The sequence below is a fragment of the Solanum dulcamara genome, chromosome 4, assembly GCF_947179165.1.
Source record: "Solanum dulcamara chromosome 4, daSolDulc1.2, whole genome shotgun sequence".
NCBI lineage: Eukaryota > Viridiplantae > Streptophyta > Magnoliopsida > Solanales > Solanaceae > Solanum > Solanum dulcamara.
The window spans coordinates 6,000,198-6,025,307 of NC_077240.1; the positions used below are offsets into that span (position 1 = coordinate 6,000,198).

At 32.1% G+C, this 25,110-nt stretch overlaps 4 protein-coding genes across 5 annotated transcripts; 3 read left to right on the plus strand and 1 right to left on the minus strand.

Annotated features, from left to right (window-relative positions):
- Window positions 1-112: 112 nt before the first annotated feature.
- On the minus strand, window positions 113-3,455 carry LOC129885762 (glycine-rich RNA-binding protein RZ1A-like). 2 transcript variants are annotated; one of them, XM_055960167.1, is made up of 4 exons: window positions 3,249-3,455; window positions 2,054-2,182; window positions 434-933; window positions 113-343 (listed from the first exon to the last, which is right to left on the minus strand). In XM_055960167.1, exons 2-3 carry the CDS (start codon window positions 2,162-2,164, stop codon window positions 448-450), a joined length of 597 nt encoding a protein of 198 aa, XP_055816142.1. In that variant the 5' UTR covers window positions 2,165-2,182; window positions 3,249-3,455; the 3' UTR covers window positions 113-343; window positions 434-447. The 2 variants fall into 2 exon arrangements, with proteins under 2 accessions (XP_055816142.1, XP_055816141.1); XM_055960166.1 differs by having other exon boundaries at window positions 2,054-2,185; window positions 3,249-3,397.
- A 2,442-nt stretch (window positions 3,456-5,897) lies between these two features.
- Window positions 5,898-14,600, plus strand: LOC129884580 (serine carboxypeptidase-like 42). The gene is made up of 9 exons (XM_055958868.1): window positions 5,898-6,282; window positions 7,939-8,046; window positions 8,164-8,256; window positions 8,336-8,428; window positions 13,011-13,096; window positions 13,194-13,472; window positions 13,570-13,703; window positions 13,811-13,903; window positions 14,021-14,600. Exons 1-9 carry the CDS (start codon window positions 6,039-6,041, stop codon window positions 14,322-14,324), a joined length of 1,434 nt encoding a protein of 477 aa, XP_055814843.1. The 5' UTR covers window positions 5,898-6,038; the 3' UTR covers window positions 14,325-14,600.
- Window positions 14,601-17,828: 3,228 nt separating this feature from the next.
- Window positions 17,829-20,017, plus strand: LOC129884581 (peroxidase 43). Its single transcript, XM_055958869.1, has 4 exons — window positions 17,829-18,149; window positions 18,286-18,468; window positions 18,603-18,765; window positions 19,489-20,017. Exons 1-4 carry the CDS (start codon window positions 17,952-17,954, stop codon window positions 19,905-19,907), a joined length of 963 nt encoding a protein of 320 aa, XP_055814844.1. The 5' UTR covers window positions 17,829-17,951; the 3' UTR covers window positions 19,908-20,017.
- Window positions 20,018-22,430: 2,413 nt separating this feature from the next.
- LOC129885764 (putative clathrin assembly protein At1g03050) lies at window positions 22,431-25,060 on the plus strand. Its single transcript, XM_055960170.1, has 2 exons — window positions 22,431-23,412; window positions 23,713-25,060. The coding sequence occupies exons 1-2, from the start codon at window positions 22,773-22,775 to the stop codon at window positions 24,828-24,830; spliced, it is 1,758 nt and encodes a 585-aa protein (XP_055816145.1). The 5' UTR covers window positions 22,431-22,772; the 3' UTR covers window positions 24,831-25,060.
- Window positions 25,061-25,110: the final 50 nt, after the last annotated feature.

Here is a 25,110-nt window from a genome sequence, read left to right on the forward strand (position 1 = left end):
ATCACCAGTTACTAAATTCAGGTAATTCATCAGACCCATCAATCACAAGGCAAAGTTTCAGAGGTGCAATTTCCATGCAAGAAATCATTATGAATCCAGCACCAAGCAACAGTTTTCAAATGGCATTCGAAAGTGTGAGGCCATATTCAAATTTGCAAAGTAAGCAAAGCATAAGATCCCAATCAAACCATGTTATCAAACATTTACGGACATAGAACAGTAGTTTATAACAGCCAGGTTTCATGAGCTCAAATGATTCCACTGACAGGCCAGGGAAACAAGGCACCAAGTAGACATACACCAAAACATTTGCATCCAGCTAGTAGGACTTTTAACTCTTCAGCTGCACCAGAAAAAATCAAAATTTAATCAGCTCCAAAGTAATAGATACCGTGAACATCAGATCTGAAACTCAAAAAATATAAAAACCTACCACAATTTAAAGTATCAGCTTCGATAGCCTCCAGAACTGCGACGATCATATGGCCCAGAACGATCACGGTTATAACGATCACCTCCTTCACGACCACCACCATCTCTGCTGTTGCGGCTTCCATATCGATCTCCGTTCCTGTCAGGTCCACCTCCACCACCATACCGACCACCTCTATTCCCTTCACTAGGGCATTCTCTGGCAAAGTGTCCTGGCTTACCACAATTATAGCAATCTCCACCACCAGATCCCCGACCACCACCATAATCACGGCTACCGCGATCGCGGTCACGACCCCGATCTCGGTCACGGTCACGAGGTCGATCACTGTCAAAATCTCTACCTGAACCTTGCTGAGGCTGGGCTTTATCAACAGTAATAGCACGGCCATCTAAGTCCATTCCATTCATTGCTTCAATGGCATCTTCCATTGCTCTCTTCTCATCAAATGTAACAAAACCAAATCCACGAGATCGTCCAGAGAACTTGTCAAGTACAACCTTTACCAAAAAGGATAGAGGCATTGGAACATTGAAATTTAACATCCAGATAAAGGAGAAGAGAGTGGAAATTGAAATAAGAAAAGGAGAGAAACAGAGGTAGACAACTACTATTTTAACTCTCATCGAAGACTTCATAGTTCACAACACCAGAAACCATCTATTGAATCACAAAAGTTTGACAAGAACTCACATTCTCATTTGTTCTAGCATCTACACTAAAATTTAATACTTGTCTGATATATAGTACCTAAGCTACATTTTCCCAAAGTAACTATTTCTTTCTTATGAATTTTAAGGTTTTATTTCTGGCTTGAAAGAATGCTCCATGGAAGTTCCAGAATTACAGAACTTTTAATTGGCTAGCAAGCAGAAGAAAACCTTTTCCACAATCCCTTGACGATGTATGTGTGCAACCATGGGAAAAAGACACTGACTTACCTTCACTTTACTCATTAGAAGTTGGGAGTGAGGTCAGAACTGAGGAGTACAATGACATCAGTACAAAGGCATGTTTATAGCATTCAAAGCGCAAGACTAATATTTTTTATTTTTGGTAAGTTAAGAGATCTTATTTACCAATGAGAAGTATGTAGAGAATTTTTGGCACTGATTTGGACAAGTCCCAAATTCAGGCTCAGCGACTTTACTTCTTCATGCAAAACACGCACTCAACTAGAGTTGCTCAACGAAAAAAGCAACAAACAAATGATAAAAATTCAACTTTTGCATAATTCCTCTTAGCAATAGTAAGAAATTACTCAGAAGATTGAATTGTTCACCCAAAGAAGTCAAAATAGGTACATTAACAGGCATGTAGTAGGGAAATAGCATGAAAATGGTCAAAAACCTCATCCCTCTTGAAAGGGAAGGAGTTCACAAGTAAGAATGGTCTATTCTAGTCTAATCGAAGAGGCGAAATTCTGAAAAACAAAATCTTGACACAAATGATTATTATTATTTTTGATGACAAGGGAAACCAGCAGCCTGACACAAATGATTATCCCAGCAGAAATACACAAAAAACAACAAAGAAGAAAAAGAAAGGAGAAGCAAAAGAAAAACCATGCTCTGACAAATTAACCAATTGGAAAACAACCTAAAAATCAACCATCCTCACCTTTGCATCAACAAGATGGCCAAACTTCTCAAATGCATCTTTTAATCCTCGATCAGAAGTTGACCATGACAAGTTACCGATAAAACAGCGATATTCATCGTCCTCCGACATTTCTGAAATAGATTGCTTCTACTGAAAGAAAAGACATAAGACGAGAGATTGGAGAGGAAATAGACAGGGGAGCAAAGTCAAGCCAAGAGCTACAACAGGTGTACAGAAAGATTAACTCAGTTATGATAATCGGGCCTGCTCATGTGGATTACAGTATTAGATCAATTTTCTCCATCCCAGACAAAAATAGGCTTAGATAAACAAGTAAAGAGCTCTAGATAATCATCAACAACAAAGGATGAAAATACAATTCCATGGGACAAATCTTGAACAACAGAAACTGCAAGTTACTATTTTTAGGTTTTATCAAAAAGGATTATGACTGCATCATACTCCTCTACGCAGTCTCTGGAATAATAATATACTGCATTTTGTTACAAAGTTGTTGGGTTTGAACAATTAGCTTCGGTGTTCTGATTGTAAATTCATAACAATATAATGAGAACTTGCAAAGTTACCATGAGATAATACATAAAGGAATAAAAATACATGAGAACATAAGTTTTGCACAGAAAGCTCATCAACCAACAAAATCATTTTGTAAAACCTACCATATGGCAGACACCAAAAATCAAATGACCATCTTTCCTATGCACGGAACATGGATAAATGTTTCTAAATTTGTACAGAATAATCATATGCAACAAGTCCACAGTCCCAATCTATCACCTCTAACTCAGTTTAAAAAATCCCATCAGTATTAATTATTTAGCATACTCTCACCCCCCATTAAGTTGTGTACAGCACAAAAATATTTTTAAGTTGTGTTCATCACTAATCAAGAAGTGTATTCTTTATTCATCTTGAAAAATGGCATCCAGTGATTAATAAAAAAACCATTATCTTTTATCGGCCGATAAAGTAGAAATTGAAACACAAACAGTAGAGAAAATTGCTTCAAGAAAAGAACACGGGCATGACAATTTCACAATTTTAATGAAAACCCAAATCACCAATTGCCCTAATTAACCATTAAAACTTCAGACTCCCCCAAAATAAACTAGATCTTTGAGAGAGACAGTGAAAGAAAATAGATATTAAGAAACAAAAATTGCAGTTTAATGCTGAGTAAAATTAATAGTACCGTAGAAGATTGAAGAGAAAGGTGAGAGTGCGGCGACGATACGCAGAGACTGGAGAAAAGTTTTGGTAGCGGTTTACTCAAAAGAAGAAACGAAACCCAATCTTGAAGAATCGGGTCGGTCACTCTGTTCTTAACCCTAATTTTATTTTACTTAAAACATTTATTTTTCTGTACGCAACCCTACTTTAAATAACCTTTGTAATGGCCGGTCCCTAGTTGTCCCTTGCATTGTCATTTTGAGACAAAGTAATACTATGCTTCCTCCGATCACTTTTACCTTTAAAATTTAAAACTAACAAAAATTGATATGATTATTTTATTTTATTATTTCTATTAATTAATATTTATTACTATATCTTAAAAATTTATTTAAAAAAATAAGTAATAAATATCAAGGATAAAACATAAAAAAAATATTTGTCTTTTTTTTAATATGTTAAAAGTAATATATAAAAATAAAAATTTAGTTTTAAAATACTGAACAAATAAAAGTGAATGGAGGAAGTAGTAGCATTACTCAAGTTTCATTTTGAGACAAAATTAATAGTAGTATTACCCAAATGTTTAATGTAATTAACCCTAAAAAATATGAGGCAAAAAGGTCCAACTAATTAACTTTTACTTCCTATCCTCTTTTAGGAAGCATTTAGTAGGCTTTAATCATATGATTTGGAACCTCAATTTAAAGATTGATTTGAAATGAGAGTTTGTTTATGATATTTGTATTATTGAATTTAATTTTAGTTTCAAATCTTCAATTTTTTAAAAAGTGCTTCATTGATACATGTACATAGCACAAAGTTATTCGAGCGAAACGATAGGTTGCTGATAATGTAAATAAAAGTGTCTTATTTTTTGAATTCCTATGTTAAAGAGGCCTTTTTAATCAATAAATTTATGTTTTGTCTAAGCGGACCTTTAAACACCATTACGTAGTTATTAAGTTGTGTGATTAAACACACGAGGAAATTCAAATACTTGTTTGTTTGTCACCAGAAAATTAAAACGGATCTAATTTTAAACTCTTTTCATATTATTTGCTTATCATTTATTATTCGAAATCATCCGTCTGATTGATTCGGATTGGCTTAGTAGACCAATTAAGAAAAGAAAAATGCTCAATACTGAAACATATCTTAGAAAGAGAAAAAAAAAAGACAAATTATTTTTTAGAAAATTAAAAATACAATAATAAAAAACTGAAAATAAAAGTCTCTTTCTCGTGATAAAACTTGCATTTGTGTACGTAGTCATTGTTATCTTCGATATCTATAACCAAATTTAATAAAATGACCAAGTTCTTATATGTTTCAAACAAGTAATAAATTAGAGTAAAAAATCACAAAGACCTTGGTCTCTCAAAAACAAAAAATTAAGATGAATACAGAAATTATTAATGTAAAGTTTTGGATTAATTAATTATTCCCTTGATAGAACGGATTAAACTGTTTATAAAAACTGCACTTCAATTATAGAACTTCAACAAACTCAATAACGGAGCAAATCACACTTAAAATTTTTCATTTTCGAGAGTAATACAGAAGAATCTAAGGAGCAAATCACACTTGACAGTTCCCTCTGCCGTTGCTACTTCGAAGCAAATGCTAAGTTATGGTGTACAAATACTATTAAGTAATTACCAACCATGGTCAAGCTTGGACCACATATTAGTTAAGGAAAATGAATTACTTGCATTTTGAAATTTGATGTCCATTCAGGCTGTAATTTGTTGAGTCAAAACAGGTGGTTTACTTTATGGATACAATGATTAAAAAATTAAAAAAAGTTTATAATTAGGATTTAAATAATGAAAATTAAGATCTTTTATTAAATGAAATTTAATATGTGTATAATATTGATGACGATTATCATAAATATTTTAATGTTTTATTACAATATTTGAGTATATATATGACTCTTATCAGGGGCGGATCTAGGGAGGTGAGAGGGGGCTCACCCGAACCCTCTCAGTAAAAAGTTACAATGTATATATAGGATAGATTTTCTGTATTTGCGTACATATATTAAGTTTGAACTCCCTGAACAAGAACTAAAACACAACTTAGTGGTATAAGGTCTTCCCAATGCACTCCTATATTCAGGATTTGAATTTCACTAACTACATTATATTTTACATTTACCTTTTGTTATTTTCAGTTATTATAGTGAAATGTTTGTAATACCTATGTTTGATTATATATAATACTTAAAAATTAATTGCACAAATTAGTTGGCTCGAGAAGAGTATATATACCTGAGTTACCAAAAAGTTAGAAAAGATCCAATTTAAGGAAAAACTGATTTGACCAAAGAGAATCTGGAAACTTAAAATCTTTTACGTAATTCTTTTTCTATTTAAACACAAAACATATCTTTTCAGTATGTATATTTCTTTTCAGAAAAGAATGAATAAAAAGAAAGACGTAAAACACAATTCTGGTTCCAAATCTGGATAAAATATTTTATTTTTAAAGGAAAATCATTTCAAAAGGAAAAAAAAATTACAGCTATATATGAATTTAAATAAATGTTTGAAAGCAAAAGCAATCCCCGAATTCACGTGCCTTCTATCATCGATCAATAGAATTTCAAAGTTATAAATATTTTTTATTTTTTAGTTATATTGCTTTATCTTTACTTTAATTAGTTGTTCAAAAAGCCATTCTTTATGTGCATGCATGGCTTATTAATTTTCCTCTCAATATATAATATAATAGTCAAAAGGGGACTGACTCCTTTATATTTTCCTCCTCTTTCCCTCAATTTCCCCTTCAACTTTCTTATAACACTATGGGAGATATGCAACATTCTTTTCTTATAGGAATATTTGTGTTTATTATTATTTTGAATATTGGGAATGGATATCCAATAGAAGATCTGGTGGAAAATTTACCTGGGCAACCAAAAGTTGGATTTAGACAATATGCTGGATATGTGGATGTTGATAAAAAGGCTGGAAGAAGTTTGTTTTATTACTTTGTTGAAGCTGAAAAAGATGCTCACAAACTACCTCTTACTCTTTGGTTAAATGGAGGTTTGTTTTTCTTCTTTAATTTCTTCTTCCACTTTGGAGTTTTCGATACTTGACTCGATAGTCGACCTTCAAAAACAGACACCATTTATGGAATTTTATTGGAGATATTGTTATTGCCTAAGAATTAATTGAGATTTATGTCAATTGAAAGGACCCAATTAAGTTGATTACTTTTGTAAAAAATTTGAAGCCGGATAATTTTCCTGATATGCAAAAAAATGTTGACTTTTGCAATCCCGTCATGTTTTCTTAATCAAGCTCATTGCAGGGAGCTTATCTATTGCGATTTATCTCTCTTCTGTATGATTTGCGGTCTATTATATTAATGCAGGGGCACTTAAGAATAGCAATGGTGGGTTCCTTTATCATAAAAATAAAATAAAAATTAATGGTATCGATAATTCAAAGTCATTTGAATTGTGGATTCTGTGCTAAAAAAAATGTTCATTTCTATGTGTTACATATACTATATCACAAGATATTATGTCTTAATTGAGGTTTTTTTTGTTGATATTTTGCAATTGATTTCTTCTTCTTTATTTGGAAAAGAAATCTAAATGTTTTAATGATGATTTTGGTCTACTCTGATCTGCATGTATAATATCTTTTTATATTATTTCTTAACATTGAAGGAACAGTTTCTCTTTTTGCCCCATTTTTTTTAATGGCACACTGAATGATTTAATAACTATGTGGGGAAATAATATGTAAGAGCATTCAACTTCTCCATTAATCACCACCTTATCTATATGTATATAGTGATGATATATATACTCTGGACTATACTAGTCGATACCTTATTATTAATTAACTTGGTTGGTTGGTGATATTTGCAGGTTTTGGGACCAATCTGTTTAATGATTTATTTCTTCAAAACGTCTGATTGTTTTTAAAGAAAGTATTCTTTTAAATATGTATAAAAGAAATAAACCAAAAATAAGAAAAAGTATATATTCAACCTTATTAAGTCATATTTTTTTAAAATTTTTTTTTTACCTAAAAAGATATTGCCTAGTACTCGCCGCATGTAGGTCATCTGATGAGGTTAGGGACAACTAGACAATTATTATACCATTTTGAAAGTCATTTGGCTAATATTATTATTCTATAATATAGTCAAAGTATTTATCTTTTTTAATTTTTTTTTTGTCTCTCTTCATATTTTTTGTAACTATGTTTCTCTTTCTTTTACTTTGGTGTCTTGATTATTTCTACAAATTAGTACTTTCTTTCTTTCTTCATATTTCATTTAACTTTTTAACTGGTATATTTCTTTGGAATATGTTCTGAAAACTGAGCCGAACATTTATCGAAAATAATTAAAATTAAGGGTAAGATTAGCGGTCAACATCCTCTCCAGACTTGAGAATATATGTATTGTTGCTGTAGTCAAAGTGGGGAGTTGTTTGATATTTTTTTTTCTCTATTCCAGATAGATGTCTATTCTTAATGATTTCACTTTTATGTAAAGGATTTTCAATTTAATTTCACTAGTATTGGTGATGATTCTCATGATACAATGAAGCAATGTGCAACATCATTACTCAACATTTGAATTAAAACCTTTTAATGTAAAGTACTCATTTAATTAATACAAGCTACTCTAAAAATTAAATTATTACTACTACTCTATCTTTTTATTTTTAAATTTACCAGGTCCAGGATGTTCATCAATTGGAGGGGGTGCCTTTACAGAACTAGGACCTTTTTTTCCTAGAGGTGATGGCCATGGTCTCAGAAAAAATACTAAATCTTGGAATAAAGGTATCATAATATTAATATATTACATTAAATTTTCCACATAAATACAAAAAAAAAAAGGATCATGATTTAATTCTTACCATTAATTCTGCATTAACATTTATTTGTTTTAATTGATAGCATCAAATCTGCTATTTATTGAATCTCCTGCTGGGGTTGGATGGTCTTACTCAAACACATCGAGTGATTATACTTGCGGAGATGATTCTACTGGTATTTAATTAATTTCGTTAATTTATGAAAAAGAAATTAAAGGAAAAATTAATATTCTCATTTTATTTTACTTTTGCAGCCAAGGATATGCTCACCTTCATGCTTAAGTGGTACGAAAAGTTTTCAGAATTAAAATCTAAGCCCTTGTTCCTTACAGGTGAAAGTTATGCAGGTACGACATATACCCTATGTGAAATTATCATATACTCCCTCCGTTTATTATTACATGTTACATTTCATGCAAAGTCAAACTCTATAAACTTTGATTAATATTTTAAAATGTGTTTTTCTATTATATTTATATGAGAAGAATTATAACATATATATAGTATAATTCTTATAGTTTTTGAATATCTAAATTTTAAATATTAGATTAATCTAATTCAATTTACAGTAGAACCTCTCTAAATTAATATTATCGAGGCCATAAAATATTATTATTTTGTAGATATATTATTAATCAAAATTAATATTTATTAATTTAAAGAATATTTTTGAGATTCAATGAAGGTTAATTTTGATTACATCAAAATCATTGTATCTTATTAATTTATGTATCATATTTATTGAATTAATACATAAATTAGTAAGATACAATGCTTTTGATCTAAATAAAATTAACCTTCATTGAATCTTGAAAACACTCTTTAAATTAATAAATATTAATTTATCAATTAAATAATAACTCTATAAAATAATAATATTTTATGGTCCCGATAATATTAATTTTAAAAAAACTCTACTATATAAATTCAAAAATTAATCAAATGAACTCTAATGAAATAAAATACAATAAGTAAAAGTGAACTGAGGAGTACTTTATTATTAAGGAAAAACTAAGTCCATGCCCCATAAAAGCAAAATAATTAAAAATAAATACCCCTTTACAATTCATACCCCCCAAAGCATGAGATTCGCGAGTAAGATACTGTCGCAATATCAATATACTGACATGGTATCATTGAGGCTGCTTCAGTTCTTAATGATACCACAGTATATCTATATATTTTCATGGTATCATTGATGTCTACTTCAATCCTTCAGCTACATTTTCATGAAACCATCATATACTGACATGGTATCACTAAGGATTATTTCATATAATCAGTAACACTCCTCAAATCATGCACGATACCATCGCAGTATGTGAATATCAATAATGTCATCACATAATATCATATATAATAGCATGGTATCATATATATATATTGTGATGGTATCATAAAAGTTTTTCCAAGTCATTTGATATTACATGAATGATACTACCACAGTATATTAGTATATTATAATGATATTGAAAATCCTTAATGAAACACTTTTAAAATCCTCAATGATATCATAACATCAATATATTGATACCTTATCGGTAGCGTATAGGATTGAGCTCTTTTTTTAAAAAAAAAAATAATTAAGAGAAAATTATTAAAATCACAATCTTATTTATTAAACTAATTAGTAAATATATTCTTTGTGATACTCCGTCGGTATGTTGATACCATATCGGTATCATTTAAGAAAAGACTGAGCTTAATCCTCTGTGATATTTCATTGGTATATGATACTCTATCGGTATCATGTAGGGTGGACGCTGACGTTAGCATGACGTCAGCGCGCGAATTTAAAAATAATTAGAGGGGGTGTAAGGGTAATTAGTTTGGCCAAAGGGGTATATAAAAAATTATTTAAAGAAAAGGTATGGAATAGTAAATAGTTTGTTTAAATGGTCCATTTTGTGTAGTTTTCCCTATTATTAATGCGGGATTAATCATTATAAATGGGCTTGCTGATGGTCACTCTAATCTTTCATCCATTCAACAATTCTAATGTATTTATCTACTATTATATACTCCCCTCCCCCTTCTTCACTTTTAACTTCTCGATATTCAAACTATATAAAGTTTGATCAATATTTTAAAATTTAATAGAAAAAGAATTACAACTTATAATATTTTTGTATAAACGAAACATGACAAGTATTTCGAGAGAAATCTTTTGTCACGCCCCGGGAGGGTACCCTAGACGTGGTCGGCACTCGAAAATCATTTCTGGCCTTCAAGCGAACCACTTGGTCCAATCACACTTTCATTCAGTTACACTCTATTAGCGGAAGACTCAAATCATAAGAATACTATTCATAAAAAAAAGCCAAAGGCCAACCACATCTCCATTCAACAACTAGAAAAAATAAAACTAGTCACAACGAAACAATTCAACATCATCCACACTCTAGTCTATGAAGCCTCTATCAACAATATAAGAGGTGCCAATGACAAATTCATGGCTACCACAAATCAAAATAAAGGAAAACTAACTCAAAGCTGAAAAGATAACTGTGGTATCCTCCAAAAACAAGGAGGACTCACCAACTAGCTGGAAGTGAATAGATCTTCAACGATACGCCTGTTGATGATTTCTAGTACCTGTCTCTGCATCATGAAACGATGCAGGCCAAATGGCGTCAGTACGTGGAATGTACGAGTATGTAAACCGAATGAAACATACATCAAGGTGGGATCAAATCAACTCAGAATCTCAACTCAGAAGAAGGTACAACTCAATCAAGATGTTCTGAGTCTAAACAAAATATAATTTAGACAGGACCAATAACATACAATCCAGCCAAATCCATTCCAATCCGACTCAGAGTAGTATCAAGACCTATATGGGAGTTTCTCTTATCCGACAACCATCACTTATGAGCCAGTGATAGTACAACAAGCCGACGTTGTTGCCACGTCCGTTCATACCTTGCCAGGGTACGAACGAATCAATAAATCATAAATTCATAACCAATCAAGTCCTATTATATCAGGACAGTAATTTGGAAAACATCCGACTTTAACGGTCCAATTCCTTCCTACGTTTGGCGACGTAGTTATTGGATTCGAGTTATTACTTACTCTTACCCAATTCGGTGCTCGATACTCCTCCCAAGACTCAATGCTCATAAAACTCTATCCAATCAATTCAATCTAATCATATCGACCAGTCTCGTTTGGACCTCTGTCAATTCATCAATTCTATCCCAAATCAAGCCTCTTGACCAATCATATTATCCAATCAACCCCAATCTTATATATATATATATATATATATATATATATATATATATATATATATATATATATATATATATATTTTAAAGGCAATCTCAAGAATATTGCTTACTTTACTTTCTGTCATCACCTTTGACTAGAAAGAATGTCTTTCCATAGTGTTCTTTTGCCAAACATTATTATTTAATAACTATCCAAGTTGTCCCAAACCAAACCAAACACTTCACGTAAAATTAGGAAATAAATGATAAAGTTAGTTTTTTCTATATTATTAGAATATATCAAAGTGGAAGTATTATATGAATATACTAATAGGAATATAACTTTTTCTTAAATATAATTTAATTTTATGATGCTAATGGAATTCCATTGAGGCATCAACTCATAGAAATTGGATTCATGCTAACTAAAAGGTTAATCAAATATTGTTCCCATCTTATTTCTAGCAATTTGGATCTGTGAAGGTGTTAAACTAATGAAAACATCCTAACCAACATTTTAGTATTCTTTCTATGTTCCATCATTTGGTAGTTGAATTAAACTGTAACGTACCAACGGATTTCAAGTTACTGCAAGTTAATTATCTATTGTTAATATAACAAAATATGTTTAACAACTCATATCAATCAACTCTTAGACATACCAAAATATGTATAACAACTCATATCAATCAACTCTTAGACATAACAAAATATGTATAACAACTCATATCAATCAACTCTTAGACATAACAAAATATGTATAACAACTCATATCAATCAACTCTTAGATATAACAAAATATGTATAACAACTCATATCAATCAACTCATATCAAACATGAAACATTTATCAATTTCTCAACTTATCAATATCAACATAACAAAAACAAGTTAATAGATGTATGAACTCATTAGGACATAAATCTATCAAGAAAACCCAATTCTTATGAAAATTCAATCTCAAATAAGATGTAGGGCACATGGTGAATTTAATCCATGTTTTTAGTAGCCTTACATACCTTAGTGTAGATTTTGAAGAAACCTTGATGTTAGGTCTTCAAAGGGAAACTTGAATCCTTGAGTTTGAGAGGATTTTATTGGAGATAATTTGAGAGAGAAGGAGATAAAGATTTGGGTTATTTGGAGAGGAAAAAGACTGAAATTATGATCCAAAACGCGTCCAGTTATGTATATAGATATTAGGTAATTTTACCAAAATATCCCTACAAAATCTAGAAAATCGGCCAAAATTCGCTGCAGGTCTTTTCTGTTCGATCAAGCATAACTTTTGACTCCGAACTCGGAAAAATACAATCTTGGTGGAGTTGGAAAGAAGACTCAAAGACCTTTAATTTGATAGGTAATGGGACACCCAGTTCGTTATATTTTAGGAGATATGGTCGTTTGAAGTTGACCCTTATACTAACTCATTCGGAAACTTAGCCGAAAGGAATTCTTTGGACTTGGCTTGATTTTTTTTTGGGATTCCTTATGACCCCAAATCACATATAATAATTTAAATACTTATGAATCAATCATAGATCATATATACAAATTGAATCCTTCGAGTTCGATCTTATACGTACATGAAGAATGGTTCGAATCTTAATGGAAAAAAATTGGGGTGTTACATCTTTGAGTCATAATTAAGAAACATTAATAATATTGTATTTAAATTTCGACTTGCTAACTAATGTCCATATTCATTGTGATGATAGGACATTATATACCACAGTTGGCAAATGCCATACTAGACTACAACAAGCAGTCCAAGGATTTTAAGTTTAACCTAACGGGAGTAGCTGTAAGAATATTACTCAAATATATATACTATATACTTTTATTCTTCATTCTATATATTAAAATTAAAATCATCCCTCCTAAATTCTTTTTTTCTTCAGATTGGAAATCCACTTTTGAGAGTAGACAGAGATGTTGCAGCAGTGTACGATTATTATTGGTCACATGGAATGATATCAGATGAGTTATATTTGATAATCAAAGAGAATTGTGATTTTGATGATTATGAATTCCCAGTTCCTCATAATGTGTCAATCACGTGCAATCAAGCTATTGATGAAGCATACAAAGTAATTTCTGACTACGTTAATGTCTACGACGTTATTTTGGATGTTTGTTATCCATCTATTGTTCAACAAGAGCTGCGTTTACACAAACAAGTAAGCAATCAAATTTCTTAAAACTATATATAATAAAGTTCAGTAATTGTACGTGAAATTAATCGTAATGTTATATTATTTGTTGGAGATGTACTAGGTAACTAAGTTGAGTGTGGGAGTAGATGTTTGCATGACATCAGAAAGATACTTCTATTTCAACCTTCCTGAGGTTCAAAAGGCTCTTCATGCTAATCGTACTAATTTGCCTTATGAATGGAGCATGTGCAGTGAGTATGTAATTAATCAAAAATTGTTTTGATTAACTTATAAGAAAATTAAATAATGACACGTACTATTCTATTTATTAATTTAATTTGTTTTGTTTTTTTACGAGACAGTGTGCTGAATTACTCTCAATCAGATGGTGATATTGATATGCTTCCATCCCTCAAAAACATTATTCAACATGATGTACCTCTTTGGATATTTAGGTACGTACGTACACAAGTTATTAATTATAATTAATGCTAAGGAAATTAATAACTTGAATTCACTTTTTATTTATTGGCAATTATCTTACTGTAAATATTATTAATTACGACGTACAGTGGAGATCAAGACTCAGTTGTACCACTTATAGGGTCAAGAACATTGGTGCGTGAATTAGCTCGGGATCTAAAGTTGAAGACCACCGTACCATATGGGGCATGGTTTCACAAAGGAGAAGTAGGAGGATGGCAAGTTGAATATGGAGAAAAACTCACATTTGCAACAGTAAGAGGAGCAGCTCATATGGTGCCATATGCACAACCATCTAGGGCTTTGCATCTTTTCACCACATTTGTTCATGGAACAAGATTGCCTAATACCACTCGTATTCCAATTGATTCATCATTCAATTTGAAAAGTTAATTAATTTTATTCTGTTTAACCTAAAGTATAAAACTCATGACTACTTTCATTTAATTTTTTTTCACTTTAATTTCCTTTTTAAAAAATATGTGTAATAAGTGAATCCCTTGAAGTTGATTTAAGAGGAGGTTGTATATTTTTGGTAATTGTGTTGTTTTGCAGAAATATTGGAATCAAATGGACCTGAATGGATACATAAGTTTCATGTAACATTCTTCAATTAACTTGAAATTGAGTTGTAGTTAGTTGATAGATATTAGGGATTTTTATACTGCACAACCGCCAAACAAAGCCTATAATAAAAAATAATTTTAGTCTAAAAAATAAAAAAGACTTTTCAATCTTATTGAGATTATGTCAAATGTATTAAAATGTCTTTTAATTTTGTGGCCTTAAATTATATGTCACGTGAAAAATTAAAATTAAAATATTGTCAAAAAAAGAAAAAGGTCATTGTTTTTAATATACAAAAAAAAAAAGTGGGTCATTTTTTTTAAAAACTAAGTACTTTACATAAAAGTTGTATCAATGTTTAAGATGACTTTTGATATTAATTTTAGGGCCTTTTTTGGCCCATTGGTCAAACTTAATTATTGAATGTAGGGTTGTGAATTGGTCGATTCGGTTCGATTTTATGTATTTATGGGTTAGGTTTATCGATTTTTGATTTTTAAATATGCTAAACCAATAATAAATTAATAAGATATTTTTTATCAGTTTTCGGTTTATCAATTTTTGGTAGTTAACAGTTTGGTTTTCGATTTATCCAATAAAAAATGCTCATAAAATAAACATATGACTTCTCACTTCCCTAACAATTTGGCGCAATACAATGAAACAAGCAAATAAGTTCTAAGCCTGAAAATGCTTTGATATACTGAAACAAGAAAGATAATGAAAAATTGTATCAATAAGAGCAGATTTAGTACGAAGGCAACAATTACATGTTACAATCAAAACTTAATATGAAATTTTCGATGTTAATCAAATTTCAGACGTTTACGAATTTACAAAAGGTACAATTATAAAATAAAACTAAAACTAAAACCAAGCACTCCAACAAGACAATCTTGAACAATTCTTAGTTCTTAGTTTAATCATCTTTAGGTTTTGAATAAAAACTAAAGCGGCCTAATATGAAGTAGAAGTACTGTGAAGACTGTAGCGTACTGATATAGTGTCTAGTTATGTTAAATTATTACTAATATTTAAAATGTATGAAGGGTAAAGTAGTACATTACTATCGTCTTAATAGGTTATTGGTTTACCCAATAATCCAATACTAAAAACCAACACTGAACCGATAACCCCATAGTTTTTTCTTATAAAATCATTAAAAACCTGTTAACCCAATAATATTTTTTTCGATTCGATTTATTGATCGATTCGGTTTTTGCACACTCCTAATTATATTGAATGTTAGCTCAAATGTATAAAATGAAAATCTATATATTGATTATGTATATTTTATGTATACAAAACCTAGACGTTTACTTGTTATTTTGTAAATAAGATCATTGAAAGATACTGACCTGTAATTATCTCTTGAATTTAAAAAATTTCCAATTATTTAAGTAAGAAGATCAATACACGAATATTGTGATCACAATAAGTAGAATCAATATTTGGTAAAATCAATGTATTAAATATATTAATCAAATCAAGTTACACCTAATTGTTTGGCTACGCTTAGTATACTGTTTTTGCTTTGAGCCCGTTTGGATGGTCTTTAAGTTGGTCAAAATCAACTTAAAGCCCCTTTTTAGTCGTTGGAACGTGTTTGCCTAATGCTAACTTTAAGTCATAAAGTTATTAAAGTCAGTCAAAAATAAAGAGTTAGGATTCCTAACTTTTTTTTAAGTGCTTAAAGTCATTTTCTTTGACCATGAAAATTACTTTTATATCCCTTTTCTTTTAACTAAATTCCCAAACTACCCTTTTTATTCTTTTAACTCTAAAATTCACATCATTTTCCTCATTTAAGCACTTTTATCCAAACACTCAACTGCTTATTTATAAAAATAACTTTCAACACTTCAAAGTTCTAAAAACACTTCATACATAAAAGTTATATTTTTTAAGCCCATTCAAACGGGCTCTTTATCAGTTGGTTGTATAGTTGTATAACAATTATTGAGTGCCTTTATCCAAATATAATGATGACGTTCGTATGATCAGATGTCGGCTCTTGATTAACATCACTTTGTCACGATCTTTTCTTACCATTAGTTTTTTATTGAGATTTGAAATTCGATATTGAATCACTCCTAAGATTTCGTTCAATTAATCCAGCACAAATCATTTGAACGCTTTAATGACAAATGCGCAAAACACTCTGCCGCATCAAAGCCCAGAAAACCCAACTACCTATCGAGTATACATTCCTAAATTCTAAACTGGAAAAATACTAAAAAGGTAGGAATGCCATCCACATTAAAATTAAAAAAAAGAGGTTGTGAAAATGTAATAACTGCAACCAATATACAAAACAAAGAAATTTAAACGGCTTATCCCATAAAGGTCCAAAAACACAAAAATCTATATATGTTTTACATGTATCAACACGTGAATTCCTACTGACAGTTGTATTTATTTATTCACCTTTTTCGTCACTCGTTCAATTCTATGACACTTTTATCTGCACAATTCAGTTCTTAGTGATGATGTTTGTCTTGATTTTTTTAGAATAGTTGAATTTTTTTTTAAAAGAAAATATAAAGTTTTAATATTTGATCAATTCTTTTTCTGATAGAAAAATGTTTATGACTTTATAAGTAGAGGTTCATAACTTCTAACTTGATAGTATTCACAAAGTAATCTTAAGGGGTTAAAGATTTTAATTTTGTGTAGGGGAGAAATGGTGAGACACAAATGTTACGTTAACACTTATGTGAACCTCTTTTTATTTTTGAGTTAATTGTGTGAGGCCATTTCTCTCGATATTGTGTACTCTCTTTTATATAGTGGATTGCTCATCTCCTCTCGTAGATGTACGTCGATTGATCGAATCATGTTAAATGTTTGTGTCTTTTGATATATTTTTCGTTTATCTTTTTACTCATGGTATTTTAAAGTTTACTTTGCTAACTTTCAAATGACACCTAATTATTTTCGATCCTAACACGCAGGAGAATGTGTTTTTCTATGCATAGAACTCTTTAACTTTAAATTCCACTCCCTAAATAATCATAAAAAATTATGATATGTTAACGATAATTTTGATGTCATGTCTTTTCTTAAATATTGTGCCTAGTGAGAAATCGGCATCATATAAAATTGATTGAAGGAAGTGTTATTCTTTAAATTAATGAATTTCAATTATTACAATGAGATAAATAATGGGGAAGAAAATTTTAAAAAGAAAAAAGAAAATGAAACCCCCCAAATCATGCAATTTGGTGCTTGACACATTGCCATCTCTTCAGTTAAGTGTGGAAAGAGGAAAAAAAACAAAAGATAAATAAAAATCTCAAATTATGTGTACATATATAGTGACATAAGTGAATAGGTTCACTACACAAATATCACCAGCTAATTCTCTGTTTTTCTCTTGGTCTTCTTCTCTTTTTTTTGTTCTTTCTTTCCAATACTTACCCAATTTAAACACTTGAATTGACTAGTTTAAAAATGGTACTTGTATTTTTCATTGTAATTTTAAGCCATCTAGCAGGGATGTCACATGGACAACTAAAAGTTGGTTTTTATGGCAAAACATGCCCTAATGCTGAGACCATTGTTAGCACTGTTGTCCGTCAAGTTGCTGCCTCCGATCAAAACATTGCTCCTGTTTTGCTTAGGCTTCATTTTCATGATTGTTTTGTTCAGGTCAGTTTTTCTCTCAATTTACTAGTCAGAGACGAATTCAGAATTTAGAGTCAATGAGTGCAGAGTGATTTTTTAAAATTTTTTACATATGTATAAGTGATTCGAGCTAAGTTGAATTGACCTCTTGATTAATCAGGGGTGTGATGGATCAATTTTGATAGAAAATGGGGCAATTGGAGAAAGACATGCATTTGGACATCAAGGGGTTTCAGGATTTGAAGTAATTGAAAGAGCCAAAGAAGAAATAGAAAGAGTGTGCCCTGGCATTGTGTCTTGTGCTGATATTGTTGCTTTGGCTGCTAGGGATGCTGTTGTTTTGGTACTTCATATTTATTTATTTGTCTCATCAGTTATGTTTCTCTTCATTAACTACGTACACTTTCGAATTCTTTTTAATTGAGACAAATTCGTTGTTTTTTCTTCGTTTTATATTTTAAAATAATGTTGAAACAGGCAAATGGACCTTCATATGAGGTGGAAACAGGAAGAAGAGATGGAATGATATCAAATTTGTCATTAGCAGATAACATGCCGGATGTTAGCGATTCCATTCAGATACTCAAAGCTAAATTCTCCCAAAAAGGCCTTTCCGACAAAGACCTCGTTGTGCTCAGTGGTAATTTACTCGTCGTAACCTGAAAAATAGATAGCCAATAAGAGTTGCTATGACGGCATTTAGTGTATATAACTTAAATCTAATTTTTATTTTATTAAGTATACTATCCCCACCCACCCACCCTTATGTTCTATCTTCCCCTAGGAAAAATCACAAACTTTGTGGGTTTTCTAGGTTGGTAGACATTGAAGGGGATGTGAACATTGTCATCAGCTAAGACACGATTTTGTACCTTTCTTTTTTCAATAGGAGTACTAATTTTTGGGTTTGTTAATTAGATCCTTAATTAATCATGTTCTAAGGTGATTAATGATTTTCGCCTTTGTCTTACTCTTAAAAAAAAATGTTACTGGGTGAGAATCCGACACGGATAAAATAATATTTTTAGTGAGAGTTCAAGCAATATTAGTCTTGAATCAGTCAATAGGTTGATCCTTTTGCTAATTACGTCATTGAGCAGTGAAAATGGGATATATAACTAGTGTTAAGTAATTGAAGATCACGAGATGACTTAATTAGGAAATGGACCACTTGAAAGACCATATCCAGATTACTAAATGCAATCAACCCATTTACACATGATTCTTGTGGTTATGTATCGACTATAATTAAGACAATAAACACTTTAATGGCTACGATTATAATTTTCTATAACATGTTAAATTTCGTTAATAATCTTTAAATTCTTTACATTGTCAGTGATATCTTTATCGTAACTTACAGCTGCACATACAATTGGTACCACGGCATGTTTCTTCATGACACAAAGGTTATACGACTTTTCCCCTGGAGGAGGTTCTGATCCGTCCATAGATCCCAGTTTCCTCCCTGAATTAATGACCACCTGCCCACGGAACGGGGACGTTAACGTTCGATTACCGATAGATCGGGGCAGCAGCGGGGAATTTGACAAGAATATTTTGCAGAATGTTAGGAATGGCTTCGCGGTGTTACAATCTGATGCTAGTTTATACGAAGATGTGGAGACAAGGAGCATTGTGGATTCCTACTTTGGGATTCTTGGCCCAATTTTTGGGATATCTTTTGAGGATGATTTTGCTAATGCTATGGTGAAAATGGGCAGAATTGATGTCCTAACTGGATTACAAGGGAAAATTAGACGTGTATGTTCCAGGTTTTAATTGAAATATTTATTGTAATTACTCCTTCAGTCTTTGCTTAAAGCATTATGTAAATTTAGAAGAACTAAAGTTAATAAGAATAATATAGTATAATATCAGTTTTCACAGTATTTTTTGTGTTTTTCAAAGCAAAATTTAACCCCCAAGTCATTTGCTATCCTGCAGTATATAAAAACACCGGATATTTATATATTTATGCAACTCATGATGTGACTTAAAAAATGTTTTTATTCCTGCAGTCTTATCTGCAATTAGAACTCCGGAATATTAAAATAAAAATAAAGTGAACTCACGAGAAACCTGAAACCTGCTATAGTCTCGACACTCTGTCTGTAACATGTTACAAAATCTGTTGAATGGTGAAGAGTTATTAGGGATTTGGCATGAATTCTTTTTACTTCTTTCCCGGAGTTATTCATCGTCAAACGCAATTATCATTTTTTCGCTTTAAAAAATAAAAATTCAAATTTCAGGACTAAAGTTAAACATTAAAGTTGTACACAACCTATATTGAACTGGCGATTATTTACCAAAACAAAATAAAACTAATAATATTTGAGCTGGCAATTCCTCCAAAATTACTAGGATGCGGTAGGAAGCAAACTATTTATGTTGGCCTTTGGAATTTATTATTGTTCACATTAGTAAACACAACCAATTGACACTTTTTTTTTTTGTATGTACCTGCATTGAGAGTGAAATTATTGTTCCCAATTTGCACACGGCTCTTTAATAAGCACTACTCACTGCTGTTGTATACAGCAAAAAAAAACTTTGTAACAATGCATATTTGTTTTATTACCAAAATGACTCTAGTTTGTTTTGTATGTTTGTCATTCTCAATTTGCATACGCTTCTTTAGAAACTCCAAAACATAAAAAGATTCAACACCGAATCCGTTTTCGTCAGCTAATTCCCTAAATAGCACGACTTTTTTCAACTTCAAATATTTTATTTTTCAATCTCAACTTAAATTCTATGAGAATCTTTTGTAGGTCCCACATCGCTTGGGATTAAAATAATAAAAAGAAAAATCGTAAGCACTTTTTAGTATACAGACTATACTGAATATATTGTTATTGTTAAAAATCTTACACATTCCTGCACCGAACAAATAAATTTATATCCATTTTAGGAGTGAGAGATTGTTAAATCTACCAGCTACCTGATTCGTCTTATATGAATCATATTATATCTGTGCCGTAAGATGTTTCTCGTTAGATGGTTGTTAAAATAAACTCGATCGGTGACAAGACTTTGATGCATGATTCGGCATGGTCTTTGAGTACAAGCCTGGGAGGACCAATTTGCTGACGCACTATGTCGAAGGGCCGAGTTGGCGTGTTTATCTCTATAAGTCTATAAGAAGGGTGCGTTCCGAGGTGTGAAGTGGGAGAAAAGGGATGTCACAATTGGGGTTTTGAATAAAACGACCTTTTAAAAACACGAATCATAGTATTCATTCTTATGGGAATGGGAATGAAAAACAAACCTTGAAAGCAAGGAAGGGCCTCTTTCCATCCATAAAATCAAATGATAAGAAAGAAACTAATATAATAGAATGGTAGGAGTAGTATTTCTCATAGACGGATTTAAAATTTAAAGTTTATAAGTTTTTATAATGATTTTAAATTAATATACGATAATAATTGAGTTTACAATTAAATATTTAGTGAATGCTTTAATAGATATATAAGATTTGAGCAAAAGTTACTGGGTTAACGCGCACCCGACAAATTGGATCTGCCTCTGATATTTTTTATAATCTCATTATCAATATCTGATAGTATTTGATTATTTAACCTATAAAGTACTAGTACAATTTTTCTAGTTTTAGTGAACAGGATCATACGATACATAAAATAGTAAGAGAAATATAAAAACAAATTATTCTACAGCAATTACAACGTTCAATATTTTCTAAAAAGAATATTCCTATTCCATGAGACACACATAATACATACATAGAAATACGTCGTGAAAATAATTGCATTTAGCATTATTTAATTCTCTAAGATCTTTTATTAAATTTATAACAAAACAAATAAAATTAAGAAGGAAAATCAAGATAAGATGGTGCAAATTGAATTAAAAAAAACTTTACTCGTTTTTTTCTTCAATTTTCATGTCTTTCTATGTCACTCCACTAGTTCTCTGTGAGTTTCTGATATATAGTAGTAATTATATTTCTATCCGTTCATACGTAAAATAATATAAATATATGGTAATTTTTATTAAAAGTGACATATCGAAGGCCATAGTTAATCGATCGATCCTCTAAGTTGCATCTCCGAAAAATTGGTATTCCCTTAAAATGTTGAATAATAATCGTTTCTCTTCATACAAATTTTAGAAATTACAAAAGGTTTTAAGACAGAATTACATTGATCGCAAGTAGTATCTCTGTTTTGGAAAAATATTTCCATTAGCCTCCTAAAAACGATGCTAATAAACAGGATATTCTACGGTCATTAGATTCAGCCAATTAAGCTGACAGAAAATTTTTATGAGAAGAGAAGAAAAGAAAGAACAATCTCATCATCTTTAATTCTCCAACTCCAATATTTCTTCATTCTTTCTTTTGATTATTCTCTCATTGCAAACCTGAATCTCTCAAAACATTCACATCAGTCTTACCACAAAATTCAATATAACATCAGGTATATAGCTAGCATAAAACTAGTCAATTTATGTTGAATGCTCACGATATACATCTTTTTAGATGGAAGCTGGTTTGGGATTTTACGTAACATTTCATGCATGCACGTTCAATCTTGGTTTCAATTTAACGGTTGTTTTTGTTTCATTTCTTCAGGTTGACACTGCCATCATTGTGAATAATTGAAGAGAAAAATAATCCAACTCATGGGTTCAAGCAAGCTTAGACAAGCAATAGGGGCAGTGAAGGACCAGACAAGCATAAGTTTGGCCAAAGTAGGCAGCAGCGCCTCCTTGTCGGATCTTGAAGTCGCCATCGTGAAGGCGACCCGACACGATGAGTACCCACCGGAGGAGAGACATATAAGGGAAATTCTAAGCTTGACTTCTTATTCTCGAGCCTATGTTGGTGCATGTGTCAGTTTCCTTTCCAGACGCCTTAGCAAGACCAAGAATTGGGTTGTGGCGCTTAAGGCACTCATGTTGATCCATAGGCTGCTCTGTGATGGCGATCCATCCTATGAGGAAGAGATTTTCTTTGCCACAAGGCGAGGAACAAGGCTTCTCAACATGTCTGATTTTCGCGACTCGAGATCTAACTCCTGGGATTGTTCTGCATTTGTACGATCTTATGCTTTGTACCTTGACGAACATTTGGAGTTTAGGATGCAGAGCCGCAGGGGAAAACGCAGTGCATTTGCGTACAGCGATGATGAAGAAGAGGATCGTCATAATGCCAGGGGGGTAAAAGCCACTCCCCTCAGGGAAATGAAGAATGATCGAGTTTTCTCAAGGATTCATCATCTAATGCAGCTCCTTGAGCGATTCTTAGCCTGCCGACCTGCAGGTTCCTATTGCATATTTGTATTTCCAAACACCACTTTTGCTTCAATATTTCTTGCCAATTTCCAAAATATCAATTAAATCAGCAACGCATTTTGATAAAAGATCGAATCTCAAATGCCAATGTAGAATTAGCATAAGAGTAAAGAAGCTGTAAAGGAGAGAGAACAAATGAGTAGATAATAAATGAGATTACCAAAATTTGAGATCATATCATCAAATTATAACCATAAGGTCTTGCAGGTATTTTACCGGCTCCCTTCTCAAATAGTCTTTAAATACAAATTCCACTATATTGTTTCAGGTTCTGCAAAGAACAATCGAGTGGTGATTGTGGCTCTTTATCCGTTGGTGAAGGAAAGTTTCCAGCTATATTATGATTTAACAGAAATCACGACTCTCCTGTTTGATAAGTTCATAGAATTATCAATCGCAGACTCTGCGAAGGTTCTTGAGATTTTCTTCAGAATTAATAAGCAATATGAGGAGATCGAGTACTTCTACGATTGGGGGAAAACAGTTGGAGTTGCACGCACTACTGAATATCCAGATATTGAGATCATTCCACCAAAGAAACTCGAGCGTATGGATGACCTTATACGAGAAAAGTCCTTCAGGGAACAGACCAAGAAGGCAATGCAGAACGAACCAAATACTGAGCACGTTCAAGAAACTAAAATGCAGGAACCAAAAACTGAACCGGAAGAGGACATGAATGCAATTAAGGCATTACCAGCACCAGAGGGATTACCCGAAGAAACAGAAGAAAGGACAGAGGAGGAGGAGGAACAGAAGGCGGCGAAAACCCAAAAAGTAGGAGACTTATTAAACTTGAGTGAAGATGCTCCAACCTCGGAAGAACATGGAGATCAACTGGCATTAGCGCTGTTTGATGGTGGTCAAGCAACGACCAATCCTGCAACAAGCATTTCGCCATGGCAAGCGTTCAACGATTCAGGAGATTGGGAGACAGCACTGGTTCAGTCTGCGAGTCATTTGTCAAACCAGGAGACCTCCCTCCCTGGAGGCTTCGACACATTAATGCTCAATGGCTTGTACCAACAAGGAGCAGTGTCTCAGGCAGTAGCCTGCTCGGGTGTTGTGGCTACTGGAAGTGCAAGCAGCGTCGCACTTGGCTCAGCAGGACGGCCAGCAATGCTAGCATTGCCTGCACCTCCAACAGCAAACGGTGGAGCTAATACAGCTGCACCAGGCACAGATCCTTTTGCAGCTTCACTAGCAATAGCTCCACCAGCATATGTTCAGATGTCAGAGATGGAGAAGAAACAGAGACTCCTAATGGAAGAGCAGTTAATGTGGCAAGAGTATCAGAAAAATGGAATGCAAGGACAGGTAGGATTTGCCAATACGCAGCCAAGCCCTTACCCATATAACATTGGCGGTTACAGGCAAACCTACTAAAGAATTCACTAATAAGATACACAACAATGTAATGTCATTTTCCCTGTGGACAGCGGTATCTCAGTAAAAAGTCAAGTCATGAAATTGTCCACAAAAAAAGTGGCATCTGGAAGAAGAGCTATGCAAGTTCACATCTAACCAGTGTCTCCATTGCCATCTTTCTCAGAAAATCAGCTAAGCTACAATATTAAAGCATGAGAACTGCAAAACTACATGTAGACAAGATCCATTATCAGTGTACAGAATGTAACATTTTCCTAAAACAAGTTGCTAGTGTGTG

Bases quoted from the DNA above. Each gene is read 5' to 3' on its own strand.
- LOC129885762 (XM_055960167.1), bottom strand. From the start codon at position 2,164: ATGTCGGAGGACGATGAATATCGCTGTTTTATCGGTAACTTGTCATGG. The intron at 934-2,053 runs GTGAGGATGGTT...TTTTTGGTAAAG, and splicing joins GCCATCTTGTTGATGCAAAG to GTTGTACTTGACAAGTTCTC.
- LOC129884580 (XM_055958868.1), top strand. From the start codon at position 6,039: ATGGGAGATATGCAACATTCTTTTCTTATAGGAATATTTGTGTTTATT. The intron at 6,283-7,938 runs GTTTGTTTTTCT...TAAATTTACCAG, and splicing joins TACTCTTTGGTTAAATGGAG to GTCCAGGATGTTCATCAATT. The intron at 13,473-13,569 runs GTAAGCAATCAA...GAGATGTACTAG, and splicing joins AGCTGCGTTTACACAAACAA to GTAACTAAGTTGAGTGTGGG.
- LOC129884581 (XM_055958869.1), top strand. From the start codon at position 17,952: ATGGTACTTGTATTTTTCATTGTAATTTTAAGCCATCTAGCAGGGATG. The intron at 18,150-18,285 runs GTCAGTTTTTCT...TTGATTAATCAG, and splicing joins TTCATGATTGTTTTGTTCAG to GGGTGTGATGGATCAATTTT. The intron at 18,766-19,488 runs GTAATTTACTCG...CGTAACTTACAG, and splicing joins AGACCTCGTTGTGCTCAGTG to CTGCACATACAATTGGTACC.
- LOC129885764 (XM_055960170.1), top strand. From the start codon at position 22,773: ATGGGTTCAAGCAAGCTTAGACAAGCAATAGGGGCAGTGAAGGACCAG. The intron at 23,413-23,712 runs GTTCCTATTGCA...ATATTGTTTCAG, and splicing joins CTTAGCCTGCCGACCTGCAG to GTTCTGCAAAGAACAATCGA.